Genomic DNA, 21,123 nt, shown 5'->3' with positions numbered 1-21,123 from the left:
GACTTTTATAAAATAAGCCTCAAACTCTCAGTGGGGTAATAATTTTAATTCTCTAATACTCTTTAATGGTGGAGTAAAAACCCTTTGCTCATGCACAAAGTTATCTCCAAATACAGTTTATGTAACATGCTGTCATTCCTGAGGTAAGTAATACAGTCACTGAATGACAGGGTTTTATTATATCCTACAAACACAGGTCGGACAGCTAACAACAACCTTCCCCACATGCCATTTTTTCTAAAAGTTCTTTGGCCTGGTTGGGGCTTCCCTGGTGGCTCAGTTGTAAAGAACCTGCCTGCCAATGCAGGAGATGCAAGATGCGGGTTTGATCCCTGGGTTGGGAAGATCCCTTGGAAAAGGAAAGAGCAATCTGCTCCAGCATTCTCGCCTGGAAAATTCCATGGACAGAAGAGCCTGGCAAGTTACAACACATGGGGTCCCAAAGAGTCAGACACAACTGAGCGTGCACGCACACACGCCTACAACAAACTCCACATTAATGAAACACAAATACATTTTAAGCACGTTTCCTTGGGAAAATTTATATATATATTTTTAATGGTAAATATTATTCTTAATTGTGAAGGACAGTTGGCCTTAAGGACCTTCCTTCATTAAGCACCAATTTTTAGACGTGTTTTCTAACAAAGCAACTGAGCTTCCCTGGAAAAAGTTCAGGACATCTCGATTTTCATCCTTCAAAAAACCCATATAAAGGGCAACTCCCTTAAAAATGAGTGTTAGGTTTTATTGAAGATGATGATTTGGTTTACTGGAAATGAGGGCTTCTTTTCAGGTGGGAAGACAGGTCTCAGTTTAGAGACTGCAGCAGTTTAGAAGTAAACTCCCCTTGGAAGCAGAAAGGGTCAGGCAGATACAAATCAGAAGGCAGGAGAGAAACTGAATGGAGAAACTGACATGCTAAGAGTTACAGAGTTTTTGAAAGGGGGCCTCCTACTGTGAAAGACTAGACCAAAGTAACTGTTTCTAGTAAGTCTGCCCTGTGGTGGTTTTCTTATACTTTCCTAGCACTGCATCTGTTATTTACACTCCATCGGGAAATGCAAATGACTTAAAATACAATAACAGCCACATTTATCTAGCATTTGGTGTGATAGTCATTTACAATTAAATTAATATTGAGTACTTCCTCGACCTCAATTCCTACCCAGTGACTTCAGCGTCAATACTGTATTGAAAGGGAAGCTAGCCAGAACACATGGTCCTGATGCTATTTTCCCAAAGGCAAGGACTAGGTCTTTCGGTCTCCTGGGACACTCACTAAGTAGAGCATAGAGTACTGGGGGATGGGTGTGGAATGTGACAGTTGCAGGAGATGTTTCCAAGCGCACATGTAGGGCAGAGTTCTAACCCAAGAAGCCTGGAAGGTCCTTTAGCATCACCACTATGACTTATTTAAGGAATGTCTGTTCTGGCTCTTACTGTTCCATTAGTGACTGTGGAATCACTTCCTTTCTCGGGCTGTCTCTGTATTCCTGATAGTAATTATGAAAGGGTTAATGGGTAGGCAGGTCTCACTAAGGGGGCCAGAGGTCCCCAAGCTGCAGGAGGAGACAAATGGCTAAAGGCAGTGGTGGACTTTTTTTCCCCTACATTCCTTTGCTCCCGCTTTAGCCAGGTAGGAGGCTCCTTTAATTCTGTTGCTATGAGACAATCCGCTCTTCCTGGAAGTTACTTTTTCCCAACCTTGAGGGGCTGATTGCCCAACAAAACAATACATCTTACTCATGCGAATGTTTTTCTTAGGCTATGTTAATAAAACTATGTATCTTGCTTGGAGGTCTGTTTTCCTTTAGTATCTTGCCAGAGACGTGGAGGTCCAGAGATGACTCCCGGTGTGTAGATGTGTCTGTTGTGGGAGAGAGCTGCACCTGGTGCAACTCTCTCAGCCTTGAGGTGTTTCTTTTATCTATGATCAACAGCTTGCTAAAGAGTGTAAGATGCCTTGCAAAAAACTGCAAAGGGGCTACTCTCCTGCCCCCTTCTGATGTCTATGTGAGAAGCTTTCTCTATCTCTCTTATACTTTAATAAAACTTGGCTACACAAAAGCTCCAAGTGGTCAGGCCTCATCTCTGGCTCCACATCAAAATCCTTTCCTCTGGAGGCCAAGAATCCCAGCATCGTTCATGGCTAATAGCCACAACCTTTCATCTTGGGATGTTCAAGACAAGGTGTAAGCTTTCATCTTTTAATCTGGGGTGATTAGGTGAGTGAGAGTGAAGCCCCCCACAGTCAGACGGCTTAAGGTTCAGATCCCATCACTGCCTCAGACCTATGTGGCCTTGGGCGAGTACTTAGCCTTTGTGTCTTGGTTTCTTTATGTATTAAACACAGGGTCTTTCCTCACTGGAGATGCTGCAACAGTAGCAATTAGTTTGCCTGCCTGCTTCTGTCTTTGCTTCTTTAGAGTATGTTCTCTGTATGGCAGCAAGAATCATCTTTTAAAAATGTGAGTCAGGAGGTTTCCCTGGTGGCTCAGTGGTAAAGAAACCACCTGCCAGTACAGGAGACACGGTTCAATCCCTGATCAGGAAGATCCCACATGCCATGCAGCAACTAAGCCTGTGCCACGACTGTCGCGCCCAGGGGACCGCAACTCCTGCAACTCCTGAAGCCCCTGAACCCTAGAGCGTGTGCTCAGCAAGAGAAGCCACTGTAATGAGAAGCCTGCGCACCGCAACTAGAGAGTAGCCCCCCCAGCCGCTCATGCATCAGTGAAGACCCAGTACAGCCAATCAACAAATAAATAAAGATTTTTAAAAACCCAAGCCAGACATGTCACTTCTGTGCTCAAAAGCTTTTGACTAAAAGTCGGAGTCCTTACGAGGGTCCATAAGGCTCTATGTGATCTGCATCTGCCCCGGTCTGATCTCCTCACCTACAACTTCACCCCCAGCTTGAGTCCAGAATCATCTGCAGGTCTCGGTAAAGCACAGACTGCTGAATTGTATCTGTAGAGTTACTGCTTCAGTAAGTTTGGGGTGGGCCTGAGAGTTTTCATTTCTAGTAAGTTCCCAGTGAAGCTGGGAATCCCCAGTGGGAAAGGGAGCCATCCTTTGAAAACTGCCGATGCCATCAGATCAACTGCTCTGGTATTCCTCAAGCACACCAGGCACTGTTGGTTCTGCCTTAGGGACTTTGTACTTCAGTCTGCCTAGAAGGCTCTTTCAAGGCTTGCTCCCTTATCTTCATCAAATTCTCCTTCCTGACTCTCCAGTTAACATCACACCCTACTCCCAGCATTCTCAATTCTCCTTCTCTTTGGGTACTCTCTACAGCACTAAGCACCCTACTTATTCATTCACCTTCCCCAGCTAGACTTTCAGTTCCATGAGGCAGTCTAATCTTTTCATGGCAGTATGTCCGCCACCTAGAATAGTGGCTGGCACATGGGAGACCATTAATAAATACTTGTTGGATCGATGCATCTATAAAATGGGGTAATGACAGTACCAATTTCATGGCATTGTTGTGAGGATTAATGATACAAAGTTAGTACATGTAAAGTTCTTAGAACAGTACCTGGCACAGAGTAAGTCTCAATAAATGTTACCGTTGCTAGAGGGGAACCAAAAATAACTGGTGTGCTGTTGTGGAGATCCTGGGGCTTCATCAGGCTGTTTTCCCTTCTAGTTGTGTCGGACATGGGATTTGCTCTCTACAGACGGTTCTTTGTTCCTGCAAATGGTTCTCCGGTGAGTTCAGTTTATTATTTTTTAAGTGAAAATTTGTTTACCTATGATATCAGTAGCTAAAAAGGGTCACCAAATAGGGGCAGCAACAATTCTGAGATTTAAAGCTGTCAGATTTCCATTTGGAAGTTAAGAAAATTCCTGAGCAAACCAGCCTTTTGGGTTGTCCTTTTCACTTCTCTCATAGCCCAGATAACTGGCTCTAGTTCTCTGTACCTGCTATACGGGTAGCTATTCCAAAAAACAGGAGTGAAGGGACTTTACTGTCTATGGAGGATAAAATGCAGATTGGAAACCAGCAATAATATGGGTCCAGATAAATTTATAATATAAAGAAAACTGACAAAGATTTCCAGTTTTATTGAAATTGGTTCCTGAATTTGGTAATTTCTGCTTGAGTATTTGTGCGTATGTTATTACCTGTGTTTTAATTCAGACATTCCATTATGTGGGATAGATTATGCTCCTATAAAGAACCGTCACTAATCTCAACTCTTACTCTCTTGGCTGGCCTTGTACAGAACCATCCTAATGCAATGATGGCCTCGAAGAGAGACAGGATGGCTGTCGCATGTACTCAAGAGCCAGTGAAATGACATTTTTTTTAGCTTTGCATGATGGAATTTTCTTGTCTCTTTTGTCTCACTGCCTTGCTGTTCAGACTTTTAAGACTCTGACTGGGATGGTATTTGTTCTCTAATAAGAGAGATGCAGCTGAAATATACAATTAGCATTTTCTTCACTTATTTTCATTTTCCCCTTTTCTCCCAAGGTGTCTTTTGCAGCTCACATTGCGGGTGGATTTGCTGGAATGTCTATTGGTTATACCGTGTTCAGCTGCTTTGATCAGGCACTGCTGAAAGATCCAAGGTTTTGGACAGCGATTGCAGCTTATTTAGCTTTTGTTTTATTTGCTGTGTTTTTCAACATTTTCCTATCCCCAGCGAACTGACTTGCCCCTAACACAAACCAATGAATAAAAAGGGCCATCTGCAGGGAAAAAAATCAAAACTGGAGAACTCTCTATGAAGAAACAGAGAAGTCCCAGGAAATGCTAACAATTTTATAAAGAGAACAAACACCCCTGAAGTTGTCGGTTTCAAAGACTGCTTACAAAAGGGGTTAGGGTTTAAGGAAGGAGCTCTTCCGAGGGAATGAGGGGGAAGAGGAAGAGAGAAAAGGGAAGGGAAGTGAGAACCAGAGACTGGCTCTTTTCTAGGCATGCTGTGTCAAGGGTATTCATTCTCAAAAAGAACTTGCTCTTAGGATATGGTATAGAGATTGCTTGATAGAATCCACAAATAATGTACTCTGCTGATAATAAAAACTTTTCATATCTGTCAGACTACTGATTATCACTTTCCATTACTGTTTTGAATCAATAGGTCACTGTTTGGGGTGCTTTGTGTGCATTATTGTTCATCTTGTTGACAACCCAGAAAGGCAGCTATTACTCTGCATCTTAGAGAGGAGGCTATGAGAATTCTTAAGAAAGAAAAAAATCAAGTAATCTGTCTAAGAGGGGGCAGGACTTAAAGGTTGCTCATGACTTGACAGGGCTTCCCAGATGGCTCAGTGAGTAAAGAATCCATCTGCAATGCAGGCGGCACAGGAGACGTGCATTTGATTACTGGGTCAGGAAGATCCCCTGGAGGAGGGCATGGCAACCCACTCCAGGATGGAGAATCCCATGGACACGGGATTGGCTACAGTCCATGAGGTCACAAAGAGTGGGACATGACTTAGTAACTAAACAAAAGACGTGCTATTGTGCTATTTGTCTATTGGGGCTATTTAACCATTCCTCTATTGAACATTTAAGCTGCTGCTGATTTTGTACCAACAGTGCTATGTGATCATCCTAGTATGTTGGTGTGTCTTTGAGAATGATTGAATGAATGGGTATTTCAAGCATCCAGAAGCAGAAATGTTATGTTAATTTTGACAGATTTAAACTACCACTTTTTTTTTCTTTTTGGCTGTGCTGTGCCACACAGCTTGCAGGATCTTAGATCCCCAACCAAAGATTGAACCACGAAGTTTTGAGTTCTAACCACTGGTGCCTGCTAAATTGCTTCAGTTGTATTCAACTCTTTGCAACCCTATGGACTGGAGCCTGCTGGGGTCTTGTGTCCATAGGAGTCTCCAGGCAAGAATACTGAAGTGGGTTGCCACACCCTCCTCCAGGGGATCTTCCCAACTCAGGGATGGAAACTGGGTCTCCTGCATCTCCTGCACTGCAGTCAGATTCTTTACTGCTGAGCCACCAGGGAAGCCCCCTAGCCACCGGATGCCAGGGAATTCCCTAAATTACCTTTTAAATAGTTGCATCCATTTATATTCTTACTGATATTATATGACAGTAACAGTTTCCTCCTACATTTGCCAAAAGGTAGCTTTATAAATCTTGAAAAAATTTTCATTTTGATTGAAAATATTTTATTTTAATTCATATGTAATACTAATGAAGCTTAGCATTTAAAGTTTATTATTTATAATTTATATATTACACATAATATATAATAGGCAAGTATGAATATATATATGTATGTGTATATATATGTATATATATATATATATCCTGATGAAAGTGTTGAATTTAAACTGAAAAGTAGCTATTAGATGGCAAAGAAGCCCAAGGAAGAAATATTTATCTGCCATCACCAACCCACCAGGTCAGTACTCTGGAGATCTTTAATGACCTAAAGTGCAAAGTAATTGTTAATAATAGAAAACTAGACAGAGAAATAGGATTCATCTAACTATGAAATCGGACATGACCCATTGATTATTAAGACTGATGACTAAGAAGTTATTATCTAGTTAGGTTATTTTGGTACTGGAAACATTGTTTACATTACCAAAAACAGTGATATCTTTCTGGGTCTCCAGGGGGCAAAGTTACCATTAAAAAGCACACATGTCTGACATTTTAAATTTGACATTTCTAAATAATAGAGGAACCATTTATTCAGCTTAATTTTGTGCTCATAGTTTCAGTCTTCTTAACTGTGCTGTATTAATTAGAACTATTAGAAATATTCTTTCTGTGGGCTGCCCAATAAGGTAGCCACTAGGCACATGTAGCTATTTACATTTAATTAAAACTAAATGAAATTAAAAACTGTGTCTCTGTTACACAAGCCTCGCTGCAAGTACTCAATAACTATGTATTAATAGTGGCCATCTTATTGAACAGCCCAGACAGTCTATCCAACACTGCTGCAAAAAGTTCCATTGGATTAGAAAAACTTCCATTGGGTGGCGCTGTTTGAGAAGCCAGAATGAAGGCAGGGAGCTGGAGCTTAGCTGATGGCTGACTCACTGCACCGAACTAAACTGAATCTGCTCTACACCTGCAAAGGGACACACTGAGAAAGGCGTTGAAGATGGCTGTGGTATAACTTTTAAGCGTGACCTGCTTCAAATTTACCTAAATCAAGAAAGGTCTGTGTTAATCTGTCTTAGCTAATTAAGAGTCATTTGAAATATTTTTTCTTTTGAATTTTATGGTACTGTATCTATGTATATTAGTATTCATGCTATTTTCTATGAAAACTTTAGGACCTAAGATTTGAAGCTACATAACAGTGCTTCCTCTTTCAGAAAATACTATGCACTTGTCCTTTTAGGAAAAAAAAAACCTTTAATTTTCTTTGGTAATTTTAAAAGTAAAGTGCTCATGGTAAAAGAAATTAAACATATATATAATTATAAAAAATTAAGTCAATTATTATCATTCTACCCAGAGATAATCACTGTTAATATTCTGATGAATATTCTTCTAGGCTTTATTGTATGCATCTCTACATATACGTAAATTTACAATAATGGGGCTATATTATTTTGTTTTATAATCCGAATGTCAGTGAAACAATATATCCAATGTCTTTTTATATTAGTATATATTTATTATCTCTACTGGTTGCATAGTACCATACTGTGGATGTACTATTATTTATATGTACAATACAGTCTTTCTTGTATTGATAATTATTATAAACAACAATAAGAATAATATCTTTGCTTATATTTTAAAGTGCTTTGGACTGTGGGTCAAAGAGTATACTGCTATTAACATAATAAAGTCAAATACAAAATTTCTCTTTCTCAGGAATACAACTAAATTTTAGAAGGCTAATGCTTTTGCAACTCTTTTGAACTATATAAAGCTTTCAAAAACTAAAAACTATAGCACTTGTTATTTAAAAAATCAAAACTTTCACTATTTGACATACCTAATTTAAATAATTAAAATTATAAGAGAAAACAGGTGATTTCTTAATATCTCTTTCATGAAAACTTCAAGTGTGTTTAGAGAAGAAAAATAGCAGTTTAGTAAAACAGTTAAGAGGTGACTTTAGAACCACATTGATCTTTGAATACCAGTTCTAGCTGTGTGATCTTGGGTAATTTAAGGTGTGCCTCAGTTTCCTCATCTGTAAAATGGGGAAACAATATACCTAGCTCACAGGAGTTTTGTGATGAATATATCTTGTAGCTATAATATCCCAGTATGTTGTTTGATTGTGTAATATTCCCCTTTCTATGAGGAATACAGGACATGCATTTACATATTAAAATTGAAAATGAATGAAAACATTCCCCCATTTTTTCTTTGCTTTGGGATGTATTTCCTCTTAGATATCCCAGGGTTATCAACTCTAATATGGAACCTACTGGCTGATAACCCAAGCATCTAAATTATAACTTGCCCTACTGCTCACTCCACAAAGAAAGCTATATGTCTTAAAAGGGTCAAATACTGTTGTAATGAAAATTTCTATACTACTACCAACATACCAATGATCCAAGCAATATCTAATAATATCCTCACAATTTTTCATAGCAAAGTATGGTAATAATTACATAAATATTCATAAATATCTTTACTGAAATGATTTCCGAAAATGCTCAAAAACTGCCGAAAAGAAACTAGAATTTAGACATTTAAATGTAGATTAAAAAACTGATCTAAATTCTTATAGCAAGAGCCAGATCTGTTTCCTTTGGTTTCATGAAATACTGTACCTTACTGGATTATGAAATGAAACACATGCCTTTTCCTTTGTACATAAATGAGATTTTAAAATCATTGACATTGGTCACAGCTTCCATATAAAATAATCTTAATAAACAGGTTTGTAAGATCAAGTCAGTAGTCTCAGGAACCTCTCTAAGAGTTCTCAGTTTAAAATAACAAAGCAAAAAGCCAAGTAAGACTCCTTTCTTCCAGGAACTCCTACAATTCTATTCTTCATAGAGAATACATGCACTCCTCTTCCAGGTATCTTTTTTCCCCCTACTGCATTATAATGTCTAAATGTAAATGACTTTCTATTCTTGACATCTTAAACATATTCTTGGTAACACATTATTACAACTTTCTAGGGAAAAAAGAGAGCAACCAGCATGCTGAAAGAGTGATGCTTTGTTCATATTTTGGCCACAGGTTTGCTTAAGAAATAGCACACGCTTCAGAAATGGAAGAATGTATCTGCCTCCTATTTGGTGGGGTTCAGAGATAAGATGACTGACTAAATAAACATGGGGGACTGGAACTTCCTTGGAGGCATTCTGGAGGAGGTTCATATCCACTCCACCATGATTGGAAAGATGTGGCTCACCATCCTGTTCATATTTCGAATGCTTGTTCTGGGTGTAGCAGCTGAAGATGTCTGGAATGATGAGCAGTCTGGCTTCATCTGTAATACAGAACAACCTGGCTGCAGAAATGTATGCTATGATCAGGCCTTCCCTATCTCCCTCATTAGATACTGGGTTTTGCAGGTGATATTTGTGTCTTCACCATCCCTGGTCTACATGGGCCATGCTTTGTACCGACTGAGAGTTCTGGAGAAGCAGAGGCAGATGAAGAAGGCGCAACTGAGAGGTGAACTGGAGGAGGTAGAGCTTGAAACGCCTGGGGATCGGAGGCGACTGGAGGAAGAACTGTGTCAGCTGGAGCAAAGGAAAGTAAATAAAGTTCCACTCAGAGGAACCTTACTTTGCACTTACGTGATACACATTTTCACTCGCTCTGTGGTTGAAGTTGGGTTCATGATTGGACAGTATCTTTTATACGGATTTCACTTAGAGCCTCTATTTAAATGCCACGGCCACCCATGTCCAAATACAATTGATTGTTTTGTCTCTAGACCCACAGAAAAGACGATATTCCTATTATTCATGCAATCCATAGCGACTGTTTCACTTTTCTTAAATGTTTTAGAAATTTTCCACCTAGGTTTTAAAAAGATTAAAAGAGGGCTTTGGGGACAATATAAATTGAAGGATGAACATAATGAATTTTGTACGTCAAAACAAAACCTTGCCAAATATCAAAACACATCTGCAAACTCACTGCAACGACTCTCTTCTGCACCTGATTATAGTCTGTTAGTGGACAAGGAAGCACACACAGCAGCGTATCCTAGTTTAAATCCCTCTGCATTTCAGACAGATCCTGATAACCATATTGGAAATGATGACAAAGGCATTTTGGATGAACAGGAAACTCTGCTTTCTGAGATGTGCACATTTAGTACGGCCTGTGGTCATCTTCAAAATATCAGCTCAAGTAATAAAGACGACACTCATCAACTATCTGGAAAAGAAGTTAATGGTAACCAGTTGAAGGGAAAAAGAGAAATTTATGGCAAAGACAGCAAAAGAAATCATTACTTTAAAGGTCACTGTTCTAGTCCAGGTGACGCTATAGAGCTTAACAACCACATGGGACAGTCACCGCAAACAGCTTTCTCTCTGCCAGCTAACTGCACCTGGAAACCGAAGTGGCCTCGTGCTACCCGGGGCCCCTCTGCAGAAAATGAAAACCAGGCATTACCTCCTAAAGGTAACCTCAAGGGCCAGCTCAGGGAGAGCACAACCAGAACCCTTCCTCCTTCACAGGGAGACTTTCAACCTCTTGACGTTCCAGACACTCCTGATTCTTCGGGAGGGCTGTCCTTTGAATCCAAGTTGGTCAGAACCTGCGGTAACCCTACTGCTTGTACTCCAAATCATTTAGTGTCACTGACAAACAACCTCATTGGAAGGCGGGCTCCCACAGACCTTCAGATCTGAACATCCGTTGGCGTTTAGACATTCTACATATTACATTATCACAGAAGTAGTCTAGAGATGGTGGAGCACAGGAAAAATAGATAGGGCAGCTCTAAAGACCAGCTGTTTAGAAAAACGACTACAAACCCATTTTAAAAAGGGAAAATGGCTCTAGTTCTGAACTGGGAAGGATTAGTTTCAAGTTTAAAGACACAGAGTTAGCAAATCAGGATTACTTTTTTGTGGGTTCCCTTCAGAAAAACACTGATTCTGGGAAAATCTATGGCAGAATTGAAGCTAAATGGAACCAGGTTTTTCCCTGAAGGGAAAAACAGCTTTCCTTGATTGTTCTTGATCTATGTAATCCCCTCTTTTAGTTATTGATCTTATTTCTGGACATTGATTGAACTTTGCGCTTGGTTCTTCGTTTCCTTATGGACTGCAACCCGATGTGTTCTGGATATAATCATCATGTTGCTTCTAGTAAATAAAATCCTAAAAAGATGTCGCTTTCTTTTACCAGTTTATAGAACTGTGATTCAGTGCCAGGGGCCGAGTCTTGGCTCTACTACACTGGCCATCTAACCATTACAGTTTACTAACGGTGTCTACCTTACAGGGATGGTGTGAGGATTAAAATAAGAAACAGGTGTTTAACGCGCTGCCAGGCATACAGTAAGCGCTCAAAAGTGCTAGCTATTATTATTACACTACTGCTCACCCTCTGGAGACACACATCAAGTCGGCCACAAAATAAGGAGACTGCAAACGTCAGAGCCGGAGCCCAAACAGACGATTCTAAGCAGTTTTCCAGCCACTGGAAATCCAAGGGCTGCCTTCGACGGTCGCGCGCCCTCTTTCAAGACGAGATTCCACAACAGTAGACGCCGGCTGCCACGGCTTCTGAGGTCCTAGCTGAGACGGGCCCGCCCACTCTCGGCGTCTGGAGTGAGTCCTCGCGCGCCGGGGCTCGGCAGGCCCCGCCCCCTGGCGGCACGCCAGTCTTTGGCCCCACCTGGACACTCGCCCCGAGTTACCAAAACCTAGCCTCCTACTAAGCAACCAAATCTTGGCAAGGACCGGAAGAGGAAGGAGAGGCGAGGCTTCGCTAACCAGAGGGGCGGGTGCACGCAGCCTCCCTCGGCTCATCTCGCTGTGGGGCATTCAGAGCGTCCTGGTCGCCATGAAAACAGGCCACACCCCGGCGATCCCGGCCCGGGGATCCCAAGTGCGCAGGCGCCCGTGCCTCTCCGCGCATGAGCAGTGCTGCTCCGAGCCCGCCAGCCACGGTCTCCGGCGCCAGCTACGCCGCTGCCGCTGTCACTATGGCCCATTACAAAGTGAGGGGGGCGCGGCGTGGCTTGGGGCGTGCGGGCGGTAGCCAGCCGCTGGTCGGCTCGGGTGGGAGTGGGGGCGTTCGCGTAGGTTTGGGGGCCTTGAGGTAGTGAGGCGGAGGCGGCGTTGCCGGACTCCCAGCGCCTTCTTCCTGCTCTGGCCCCCGGGCTTCGGCCACTGACCCGCCGTGTCTCCTCAGGCCGCCGACTCGAAGCGCGAGCAGTTCCGGAGGTACTTGGAGAAGTCTGGGGTGCTGGACACGCTGACCAAGGGTGAGCATGGGCCAAGAGAGGGTTCCTCATGCCGTCGTCGTGTTGCTCGGCGCTGTGCCGCGAACGGGCCGTGGTGTGGGGCAGGAGGGGAACAGGAGGGACCCACCCCGGGTCCAGCGAGGTGGGCCTCGGGGGTCAGCGGGGACCGGCGCACGCCTGGCTGCCGGACGCTACCCGGGTCGGGTAGCCTCACCCTCCCCGTGGTGAGTAAAACTCTTGCAGCTGTTGCAAAGTCCCTCCAACTTCCGTTGCTCTGCCTCTAGCCGCCGCAGTGAGCATGTTGCTAGAGACCTTGGGAGAGCCCAACTCCTCTCTCCTGACAAATTTTTCCGAGCCCTCCAAATCCTTCAGAAACATTTCCCCTCGAACAAAGGACAAATGGGAAAACGACCAGATTTGAAAGCAGTTTATAAAGTAGCTTAAGTGAACCTAATCTGAAATAGCTCTTTGGATGTGGCTTTTCAACTGAACCCCATTTTGTAGTCTATATCAATTCCTACCTTGTGCAGATTTCATAAAGTAGAATTACAGTTTAAATAACGTGAGGACACATCAAAATGGTTATGTTGTTTTCACTTTTTAAAATGGAAGTCGTTACACTGTATTTCTTAATCTGGAGTTCAAGATCTAAGTAGATGAGTAACGTGATTGACACTGGAAGGTTCCAAGAGCTAGTGTGGGTACTGCTTATTTCGTCAGCTAGGCAGTAAGGCGAATGCTGTTATCTATCACTCAGCTCACTGGCTGGGCGTTTCAAGGGTGTGGAACAGAAGAGCTGGCAGGGATGATGATTTGGGTCCATATGAGAAGTGTAGTTAAGTATCTGGAAATACTTTGGTACCTGCTCTTTGTCCAGAAGCAAAAGTTTAAAAACTCTGGGAGGACAACAACTCTGGGTCTTAGCAGAAAGCAGGGCTTTTAATTCTCAAGGCCTGGGTTGGTCATTTTGAATTGCTACCTACCTTAGGTTCAATTTCCTATCTCTTTGCAAATTTCAGTAAACATTAAGTTAGTGTGAAAGCACTGTGCTGTCAGCCTGTAAAGTATCACACCATTGGAATTTCATGGACCTCCCGCTCCCCTCAAAAAACTCCACAAGCACATTTCTTTCATTTATTTAACCATTTTATTCAGGTGTCTGTTAAGGCACTGAGGATACAACAGTGGGGGGTGTGGGGGAAGGCCCCTGCTCTAAATGAACATATCCTAGTTGGGGAAGGCAGATAAATACATAGTGTCAACCAGTGGTAAGAGTTGTGAAAAGAACATTGCTGATAGAGTGATGGGTGTGGCATTTTACCTAGCGTGGTAGGGGAAGGCCTCTTAAGAAAGTAACCTTTGAACAAAGACCTGAAAAAAGCGTGCTGTTGAGTTTCAGGAAGTGTAAGGAAGCCAGAGTGGCTGGATGCAGTGAATGGAACACACGTTGGTAAAGGGCAGAGAAATGACCATTGTGGAGGTAAATGAAGATATGAAGCCTTGTGGCCATACTTGGATTTTCCTTCATGAGAATCGAAACCTTGGAGGCTTCTTTTCCCTGGCTGACGTCTACTGGTATTCCCCCTCAACCTTCCTGGGTTTCCAGTTTCCTAAGTAACACCAGACAACAGAGTATCTACTGATATGATGATCTATTTAACATTTGATTTTGTGTACTTCACACAGATTTAACATAATTTTTATCCAGCTCATTTCCAAGAGGATTTGAAACTGCTTCTAACATTAAAACACTATCAGGATGGCTAAACTTAAGTTATTTGGAAGAAAAGCCATTTTAGTTATTTTGAGCACTATATCAACCTCTAAAAATCCTGGCTGCTAAGACAAAAAGGGAAACACTGGGTATAGAGTTCTTGTCTGTTTAAAAGGAAGTATATTTCATCTATAGAAAAACACAGGAAACTTGACACTTACATTATGTTCTGTAATTATCAACCTTAACCTTGTAAGTACCACTGACAGAAATTTAGAAGCTAAAAGAAAGGGTAGGAGAAAAAGAGGAAGAATGGGTAAGAGTATTTATGTCTTATAAAATTAGAATTTGGTAGGGATCAGTGGGAATTAATGGAAGAAGAAACATGGTTGAGTATATAGTTTGAAGAAAAAGGTAGTAAGTAGAGGAATAAAGTGTCTTGTAACACTGAAAGAAGAGGGAAGGCGAGGAGAGGGTAGTGGTGACATAAATATGCCAATTTCTCAAAAAATAGTGCTGTAAATATGTTTAAAAGTATAACTATCAGAACTTAATGTAAGTTGTAGTAGTTGGCCATTTTTCTTTTTTCATGCTGTCTAAATTATTTTTATAATTAGTTTATATAATTAGTTATTAAAACTAAAATAGAAAAAAGAGCAAAGCATGTTAAGTTGGTTTACAAGAGTTCTTAACTTGGGGCCTAGATATGCATGTTTTTTGTATGTAGTTACAGCTTTTGGTCTTTGATCAGATTTTTCAGAATTTTGTACATAAAAGCTTAACCACTGATTTAGAGAGATTTTCATCTGAGAAGGATCCTAGAAGGAATGTGTTCAATATAAGATGGAAAAGATAGTGCTGACATGAATTACTGGATATGAAACCACTAAAGTATGTATTTTAATTTGAGCACATTGATTACTGGTAGTTTTTGGTTGGTGGTTATTTAGCATGTAGTGTGTGAAACTTCTTTCTTGAAGAATATTTTGGATTCAAAGCTTCTTTTTTCCAACAATTAACCACAGCCTTATTGAGTCTGTAAAAATTTTTCTCAAATGTATCTACCTTGTTTTCATCTCTCTATTACTCTAGTACAGGTCACTTCTCTTTTGTTTTTTGGTGGTGGTGGGGGATGCCACGTGGCATGCAGGATTTTAGTTCTCTGACCAAGGATTGGGCCCATGCCCCCTGTAGTGAAAGCTTGGAGTCCTAACCACTGGACAACCAGGGAATTCCCAGGTCACTCTCTTTTTAAACTAGCATGTGGTTGTTTAGTTGGTGAGTTGTGTCTGAGACTCCTGCAACCCCATGAACTGTAGCCCGCCAGGCTCCTCTGTCCATGGGATTTTCCAGGCAAGAATGCTGCTGCTGCTGCTAAGTCACTACTGGTTGCCATTTCCTTTTCTAGGGGATCTTCCCCACCCAGGTATTTAACCCCGTCTCCATTAACAGGCAGATTCTTTACCACTGAGCCATAATTGCTCTTCCTGCAATTTAAATCCTTGTCCCACTTGTTAGCCTACTTGACTCCACACAGGAGTCAAGAGTGATCCCGTCACTCTCCTGCTTAAAACTGTTTTAATTATATGCCATTTTGTTTTTAGGATCAAGGCCCGACTGAACTTGCAGGATCCTCCAATCTCCTCCCTAACCACCTTTTCAGCTTCCTTTCAGTTCACAACTCCATCTAGCCACACTTGAATTTTCAGTTCCTGAATACATTGTTCCTTTGCCCTTGCCTTCCCTTTTTGTCTGAAACCTTCATTGCCAAGGTCTTAGGTCTTATTTCCCTTCCCTGGTGCCCTGGGCTGAGTTAGGTGTTCTTCCAGTGTGCTCCCATCACCCATTACCCTTACTGATGCTTGATACTCTTTTGCACTAGACTGTAAATACATTGAGAACAGGGACCTTGTCTGTCTTGTTCACCATGGTATGTCCTAGCAATGTGTTTGGTGTATAATAGATGCTTAATATTTACTGAGGTATGGCATATAATTTTGGCCATTTTAAGACTTTAAATTTTTTTTTTTTTTTTTTTTGCTTTTTGATTTGCAGTATTGGTAGCCTTATATGAAGAACCAGAGAAACCTAATAGTGCTTTGGAGTATCCTTTTCATTTTTCAAGTCAGAAAAAGGCCTTTATTCTATTGAAAAAGTTACTTCGAGTATTTGGATTTTGATTTCTGGGTAAATATATTGGTGGTAGGGTTGGGGTGACTCTCATCAGAGTTATTTCAATAGAGGGCTATTTCATTAGTTTTAATGAGCTCAAGTAAATCCTTAACTTTGATATTAGTTTTTTAAAGCATCACTTAGGAGCTGCTACCCCAGAAAATCCAGAAATAGAGCTGCTTCGCCTAGAATTGGCAGAAATGAAAGAGAAATATGAAGCTATTGTAGAAGAAAATAAAAAACTGAAAACAAAGGTAAAATTTTTGAAAGTATTCATGTTAAAAATAATTTCACCTTTAATGATTATATGATCAGAACCTCACTAAAATGGACAGTAGAGGAGGGAGGAGGGTGAATATCAACCTCAGCTGAGTTAACTGCAAGGAGAAGCTGATACCCTGTCTAGAAAACCACAAGCAAATTGTAAACAGGATGAGCAAAGTGTGGTCAAGAAGAGGTTCTTGGGAACCTTCATCAACAAAAAGATGAAAATACCGGTTTGTAAGTAAATGGAAATTTCTGGGAGTCTTAGGCAGTTAAGTAGGTCATTACAGGGCCACTGCTTTGCGAATGGCCCCCCTTAAGACTGTGCAGTGCACGATCTGTATCGTTATGTGGTGGCCCTGAAATGTGTTAACTGTAAACTTGTTTGCACTTAATTTTGTCTAGTGCCGAAGTTTTTTTCTTTGTTTAAAGTCCTATGAGAATTTTCATAAACTTTTGTCAGCTAAGCCTTTTGAGGTTTTACCGCATTCTGAATCACATAATGCATTTCACATGACTCTAGGCATTTCTCATAATGTGTTTTTATCTTCTCAATGACTCTGTGAGACCATTTTATAGGTGAGGAAACTAAAGCACAGTTAAGTCTAGCTTCTCAAATCTGACAGCTAATTGGAACAACTCATATGTTAGTGTTCTTGCAGTAAACCACAGTTCGGCATAAGAGAGCATTCAGTATCTTAAATTATCCAAGATTCCAGTGTATAAATGCTAGATAACTTTTTTGACACCTTTTAAAGGTCAAAGACATTAGCTGCTTTTTCATTAACTGGCTAGATTAATATATGTTACATGATTTTTTTTAATACTTTCTAGAAGAAAGTTTTCAGTAAACTTATGGTAGAGAGGAAGAAAGTACCTTTACTATATAAGCCACAGCATCTTTGGGAAGATACGGATTATTGCATAGATGTTTGTGCAGTGCAGTCATGAATGGGAATTAAATTTTAGTTTCCCAGTAATTTTTAAGGTTTATACAAAAAAAACTTTCACTAGGTTTGATTGTATTAAATATTTAAAAAAATCACTGGTTTAAAAAGGCTAGGATTTTATAAACTGATTCAGTCATTGAACAAAGTAGTTGACTTGTTTTGTTACTGTTAAGTTTTTTTTTTTAACCCAATTTAGAATAAAATTCACCTAAACGCCTCTGTCTTTGCCCCCATAGCTTGCTCAGTATGAACCACCTCAGGAGGAGAAACGTGCTGAATAGGATTCTTCTCAGTTGAAAAGACACTGAAAACAATGGTTTTGTATGACTCGAATAGTTTGTACAGTATATAATCTTTTCTGAACAGATGCTATAGCACTCTTTTAAATATGTTAAATTCACCTATCACACGTTAACTGTTATAAACACATATACTTAGAATCACCAATAAAAACTCAGTATAACTTTCTTTGGGTCTTAAAAAAGCAGGAGAATCAAAAGTGAATCCTGGAAAGAAAAAAAAATCTATAAACACAGCCATCGAATTCATTACCTTAAAAGACATTCTATCAGTCTGACTAGGAATGATGGTACTGGTTGTATTTTAGCCAAGGAAGTTTATTAGTACAGAGCTATTCCTTGGTTTAGCTCAGGATTATGAGCACAGGTACAGTCATTCTTTAAAATGAGGATGACACTGTTGTTTTATATTCTCTGTAGGCAGCTGGAGAGATCTGTGTGATACACGATGCTGTTTCATGGGGGTCTCATGAATCTTCTGCTCTTGTTTATATTAGCTGGAACGAATGACTCTTTGCCACCACTTTGCCTTAGATAACTGTGTGTGCCAGTGTGAACTCTGACACCACCTTTCCTTCTATGCAATCATGCCCTACCTGATAATGTTGCCTTGCTTTATTGTGCTCCCCTGGGTCCCAGTTGCACATTGACCTTTCTGTGTTGTTTTTCAATTTCCTGTAATAGCAGTTACCCTGATTGTAATTTATATAAACTTAAAGAGGATCACACTGTTCCCCTGCCTTACTTAGTTGCTTAGCGGGACACAGAACAGAGGCAATATAAAATTCTGGGTTCACGCACAAGCCTGGATGACAAGGGGAATGAGCCATATATTGTGGAAAATTATAGTTCGTGGGTATAATTATACAGTGCTTTTTTCCCTCAAAGTATTTTTCTAGCTTTGAATTCATTTTATCTTCATTATCCCTGTGAAGTAGGTAGGCAAGTGTGAGGGGAGGTGGGGTGCTGAATCTGTAGGCCAAAGACTGATGTGAATACCAGTTATTCACCAATTGTAGAACCTGGGGCACATTAGTTAATTGCTCCAAGATTCACTTTCCTCACCTGTTAAATGAAAATATCTGTGCTGCCTACCTCACAGGGTTGTTGTGAGGGTCAAATGGAATGTATGTGAAAGATTTGTAAATGGTAAAGCACTATATTCTTGTTTGTTAGTCCTTTTTCCTTTCTTGGAAGACCTACAGTCAGATGTTTTTGTGTTACTCTTCACTTATTTTCCTTATTGATTGACTAGCATTATTAAGTAGCAGCCCTATTTCATGTTTTTTTTTGTCCCCAGTGTTACACAAATGTCCTTATTTTCTGGTCAAAACACACAGAGAAAACAATATAAGGAAAGCTGGTTTTTAACTAGCAGAAGCCTCAGCACCTGCTAGAAGCTGTGACCAAGCCAATTATAAGGGCATCTTCATCAGTCACATTGGCAGGAATGTGGCAGTGGTCTGTCTTTTCCAGTCCCAGGTCGGTTTTTGTAGGGGAATCAGATATGGCAGTGGCCCCCGACTCCAGTACTCTTGCCTGGAAAATCCCAGGGACGGGGGAGCGTGGTGGGCTGCCGTCTCGGGGGGTCGCACAGAGTCGGACACAGCTGAGGCGAGTTAGCAGCAGGAGCAGATATGGCTGGAAGAACATTCACTTGAATTGGTTTATCTTTTACCAGTTTGAGTGCCTCCTACAGGGACAGCAGTGGGCTGAGTATTATAAAGATGAATGACTTGAAGTTAACTATAAGACATGTATATAATCACAATGTGGGATAGGATGTGCTAAGAACGGTAAATGATAATAAAACATGGCCTCATGAGGGGTTTTGGAAGAGGAGACATGGCTTCTTTAAGCAGTTGGTGTGATAGTCCCTTTGTGGACAGGCAAGTAGAAATTTTTTTCTGGCAGCCAGCACTCATTTTTTTCCCTAATAAGACTGGTATTAATATTTATGTAAATCAGGTGATTGTCTCCTGTACCATCCTTTTGAAAAATGGCAACCTGTGAGTTGGATAATCAGACTTTTGGGGGGAAATGACATGCTTACACTGCTGTATCAGTCAGTGCTATGTAAGAATTCAGGGTGAGCCTGGCCTCTGCAGGTCCTCTTCAACATTTCTATCAAGGATCTGGATGAAGACAGTATACATGATGCTCAATGGAGTAAAAAAAGGATCCGATCTGTTGAGTTCCTGCTGTTGCAGCTGCCTTATCTGTAAGATGTAGATTTCACATCTTGCCTATCTCACAAGGTGTTATAAGGATTAAATTAAATATAATGGATGTAAAAAGTACCTTGCAAATTGTAAAGGACTACATATGGGTCAGATGGTAGTAATGCTAATTCTCTGTTTGCCACAGAGTTGGAAGGGCTGGTTGGTAGACGATACTGAGATGAGCTTGAAAATGATTCACAACTTGGGAATGCCTAAACTTCACGGCCTAAATGAAAAAGTTGAAATATCAAGTCTTACATTGAGGTTAAAAATGCAGCTGTACAAGTTTAGGCACTTAGGGATTGCTGACAAAGTACTGGTTCCAGTCACTGTTAGTGTGAACCACTTACGGTCTGTATATTTTTTAAAAAATTCCATTCTGGAAAGCACTAATAGAAATACTGTCCAGGTGCTAAACAATCACCCTGAAGGCTCTATTGGTCCTTATTGTGTTGTAGGTGTCAGACATTTGATGGATGTTGACAAGCTCAATTGCATATAAATGTGGAGAGTACATTTGAAACCACAAAGCTGTATTGTCCAACATGGTGGCTGCTAGCCACATCTGGCAAGTAAAATTAAAAATTCAGTTCCTGAGTCACACAAGCAGCAATTTAAGTGCTCAATCCACACTGGCTACTATGTTGAGCAGTATAGATGTGGAACATTTCTGTCATCACACGAAGTGCTATTGGACATTACTGTAGAAGGCTGGGCTGAAGTATGTTTAATGTGGAACAGAGAAGACAGTGGGTAATGAAAACTGTAATCCAGTATCTGAGGTGCTGTCATAAAAAAGATGACCACTGCTAATAGACTGTGGTGTATAAGCTCCAAGGAGTGTGATTTTTGGCCTGAATAAGAGACTTCTAAGCCAAGTTTTACTACGGTGGAATTGTTTCCTACTGAGATAGTGAGCTCTCTTCCCTGGGCTCTACTGAAATGTATGCTGCAAGTCTTTCATGCAGCGTCAGAGACGTTGTACAGTAGATTCTTTTTAGGTGAGAGGTTGCCCTAGATGACCTCTAAGGATGTCCTACCTTTAATTTTGAGATTCAGACAAAACCAACTTCTAGATGTGCATACCTGCTTTCCCTTCATAATCAAGAAAGTTTCCTTGAAAGATCAATATCACCA

The 21,123-nt window shown here is 40.9% G+C and overlaps 3 protein-coding genes across 5 annotated transcripts in view; all 3 read left to right on the top strand.

Moving 5' to 3' along the window:
* The window catches only part of RHBDL2 (rhomboid like 2), a 61,063-nt gene extending 56,004 nt beyond the window's left edge, over nucleotides 1-5,059 (top strand). The window contains exons 7-8 of the mRNA XM_069549500.1: nucleotides 3,656-3,717; nucleotides 4,487-5,059. Of these exons, the coding sequence (XP_069405601.1) occupies nucleotides 3,656-3,717; nucleotides 4,487-4,666 (242 nt within the window). The 3' untranslated portion in view covers nucleotides 4,667-5,059. The remainder of the gene's footprint in view (nucleotides 1-3,655; nucleotides 3,718-4,486) is intronic.
* A 4,191-nt stretch (nucleotides 5,060-9,250) lies between these two features.
* Nucleotides 9,251-11,275, top strand: GJA9 (gap junction protein alpha 9). The gene has a single exon (XM_069549254.1). It carries the CDS (start codon nucleotides 9,262-9,264, stop codon nucleotides 10,798-10,800), a length of 1,539 nt encoding a protein of 512 aa, XP_069405355.1. The 5' UTR covers nucleotides 9,251-9,261; the 3' UTR covers nucleotides 10,801-11,275.
* A 511-nt stretch (nucleotides 11,276-11,786) lies between these two features.
* MYCBP (MYC binding protein) lies at nucleotides 11,787-18,939 on the top strand. Of its 3 annotated transcripts, none has more exons than XM_070289285.1 (6): nucleotides 11,992-12,119; nucleotides 12,314-12,386; nucleotides 13,765-13,845; nucleotides 16,135-16,183; nucleotides 16,376-16,505; nucleotides 17,702-18,939. In XM_070289285.1, exons 1-6 carry the CDS (start codon nucleotides 12,036-12,038, stop codon nucleotides 17,744-17,746), a joined length of 462 nt encoding a protein of 153 aa, XP_070145386.1. In that variant the 5' UTR covers nucleotides 11,992-12,035; the 3' UTR covers nucleotides 17,747-18,939. The 3 variants fall into 3 exon arrangements, with proteins under 3 accessions (XP_069405725.1, XP_070145386.1, XP_070145385.1); XM_070289284.1 differs by having other exon boundaries at nucleotides 13,759-13,845; XM_069549624.1 differs by lacking the exon at nucleotides 13,765-13,845 and having other exon boundaries at nucleotides 11,787-12,119.
* Nucleotides 18,940-21,123: the final 2,184 nt, after the last annotated feature.

This window comes from Ovis canadensis, chromosome 1 (genome assembly GCF_042477335.2).
Source record: "Ovis canadensis isolate MfBH-ARS-UI-01 breed Bighorn chromosome 1, ARS-UI_OviCan_v2, whole genome shotgun sequence".
Classification (NCBI taxonomy): Eukaryota; Metazoa; Chordata; class Mammalia; order Artiodactyla; family Bovidae; genus Ovis; species Ovis canadensis.
This window is presented reverse-complemented; position numbering and strand designations above follow the sequence as displayed.

Coding starts and splice junctions, on each gene's coding strand:
- GJA9 (XM_069549254.1), top strand. CDS start 9,262: ATGGGGGACTGGAACTTCCTTGGAGGCATTCTGGAGGAGGTTCATATC.
- MYCBP (XM_070289284.1), top strand. CDS start 12,036: ATGAGCAGTGCTGCTCCGAGCCCGCCAGCCACGGTCTCCGGCGCCAGC. Junction 13,846..16,134: donor GAGAAATGACCATTGTGGAG/GTAAATGAAGAT, acceptor TTTGATTTGCAG/TATTGGTAGCCTTATATGAA. Junction 16,184..16,375: donor AAACCTAATAGTGCTTTGGA/GTATCCTTTTCA, acceptor CTTTGATATTAG/TTTTTTAAAGCATCACTTAG.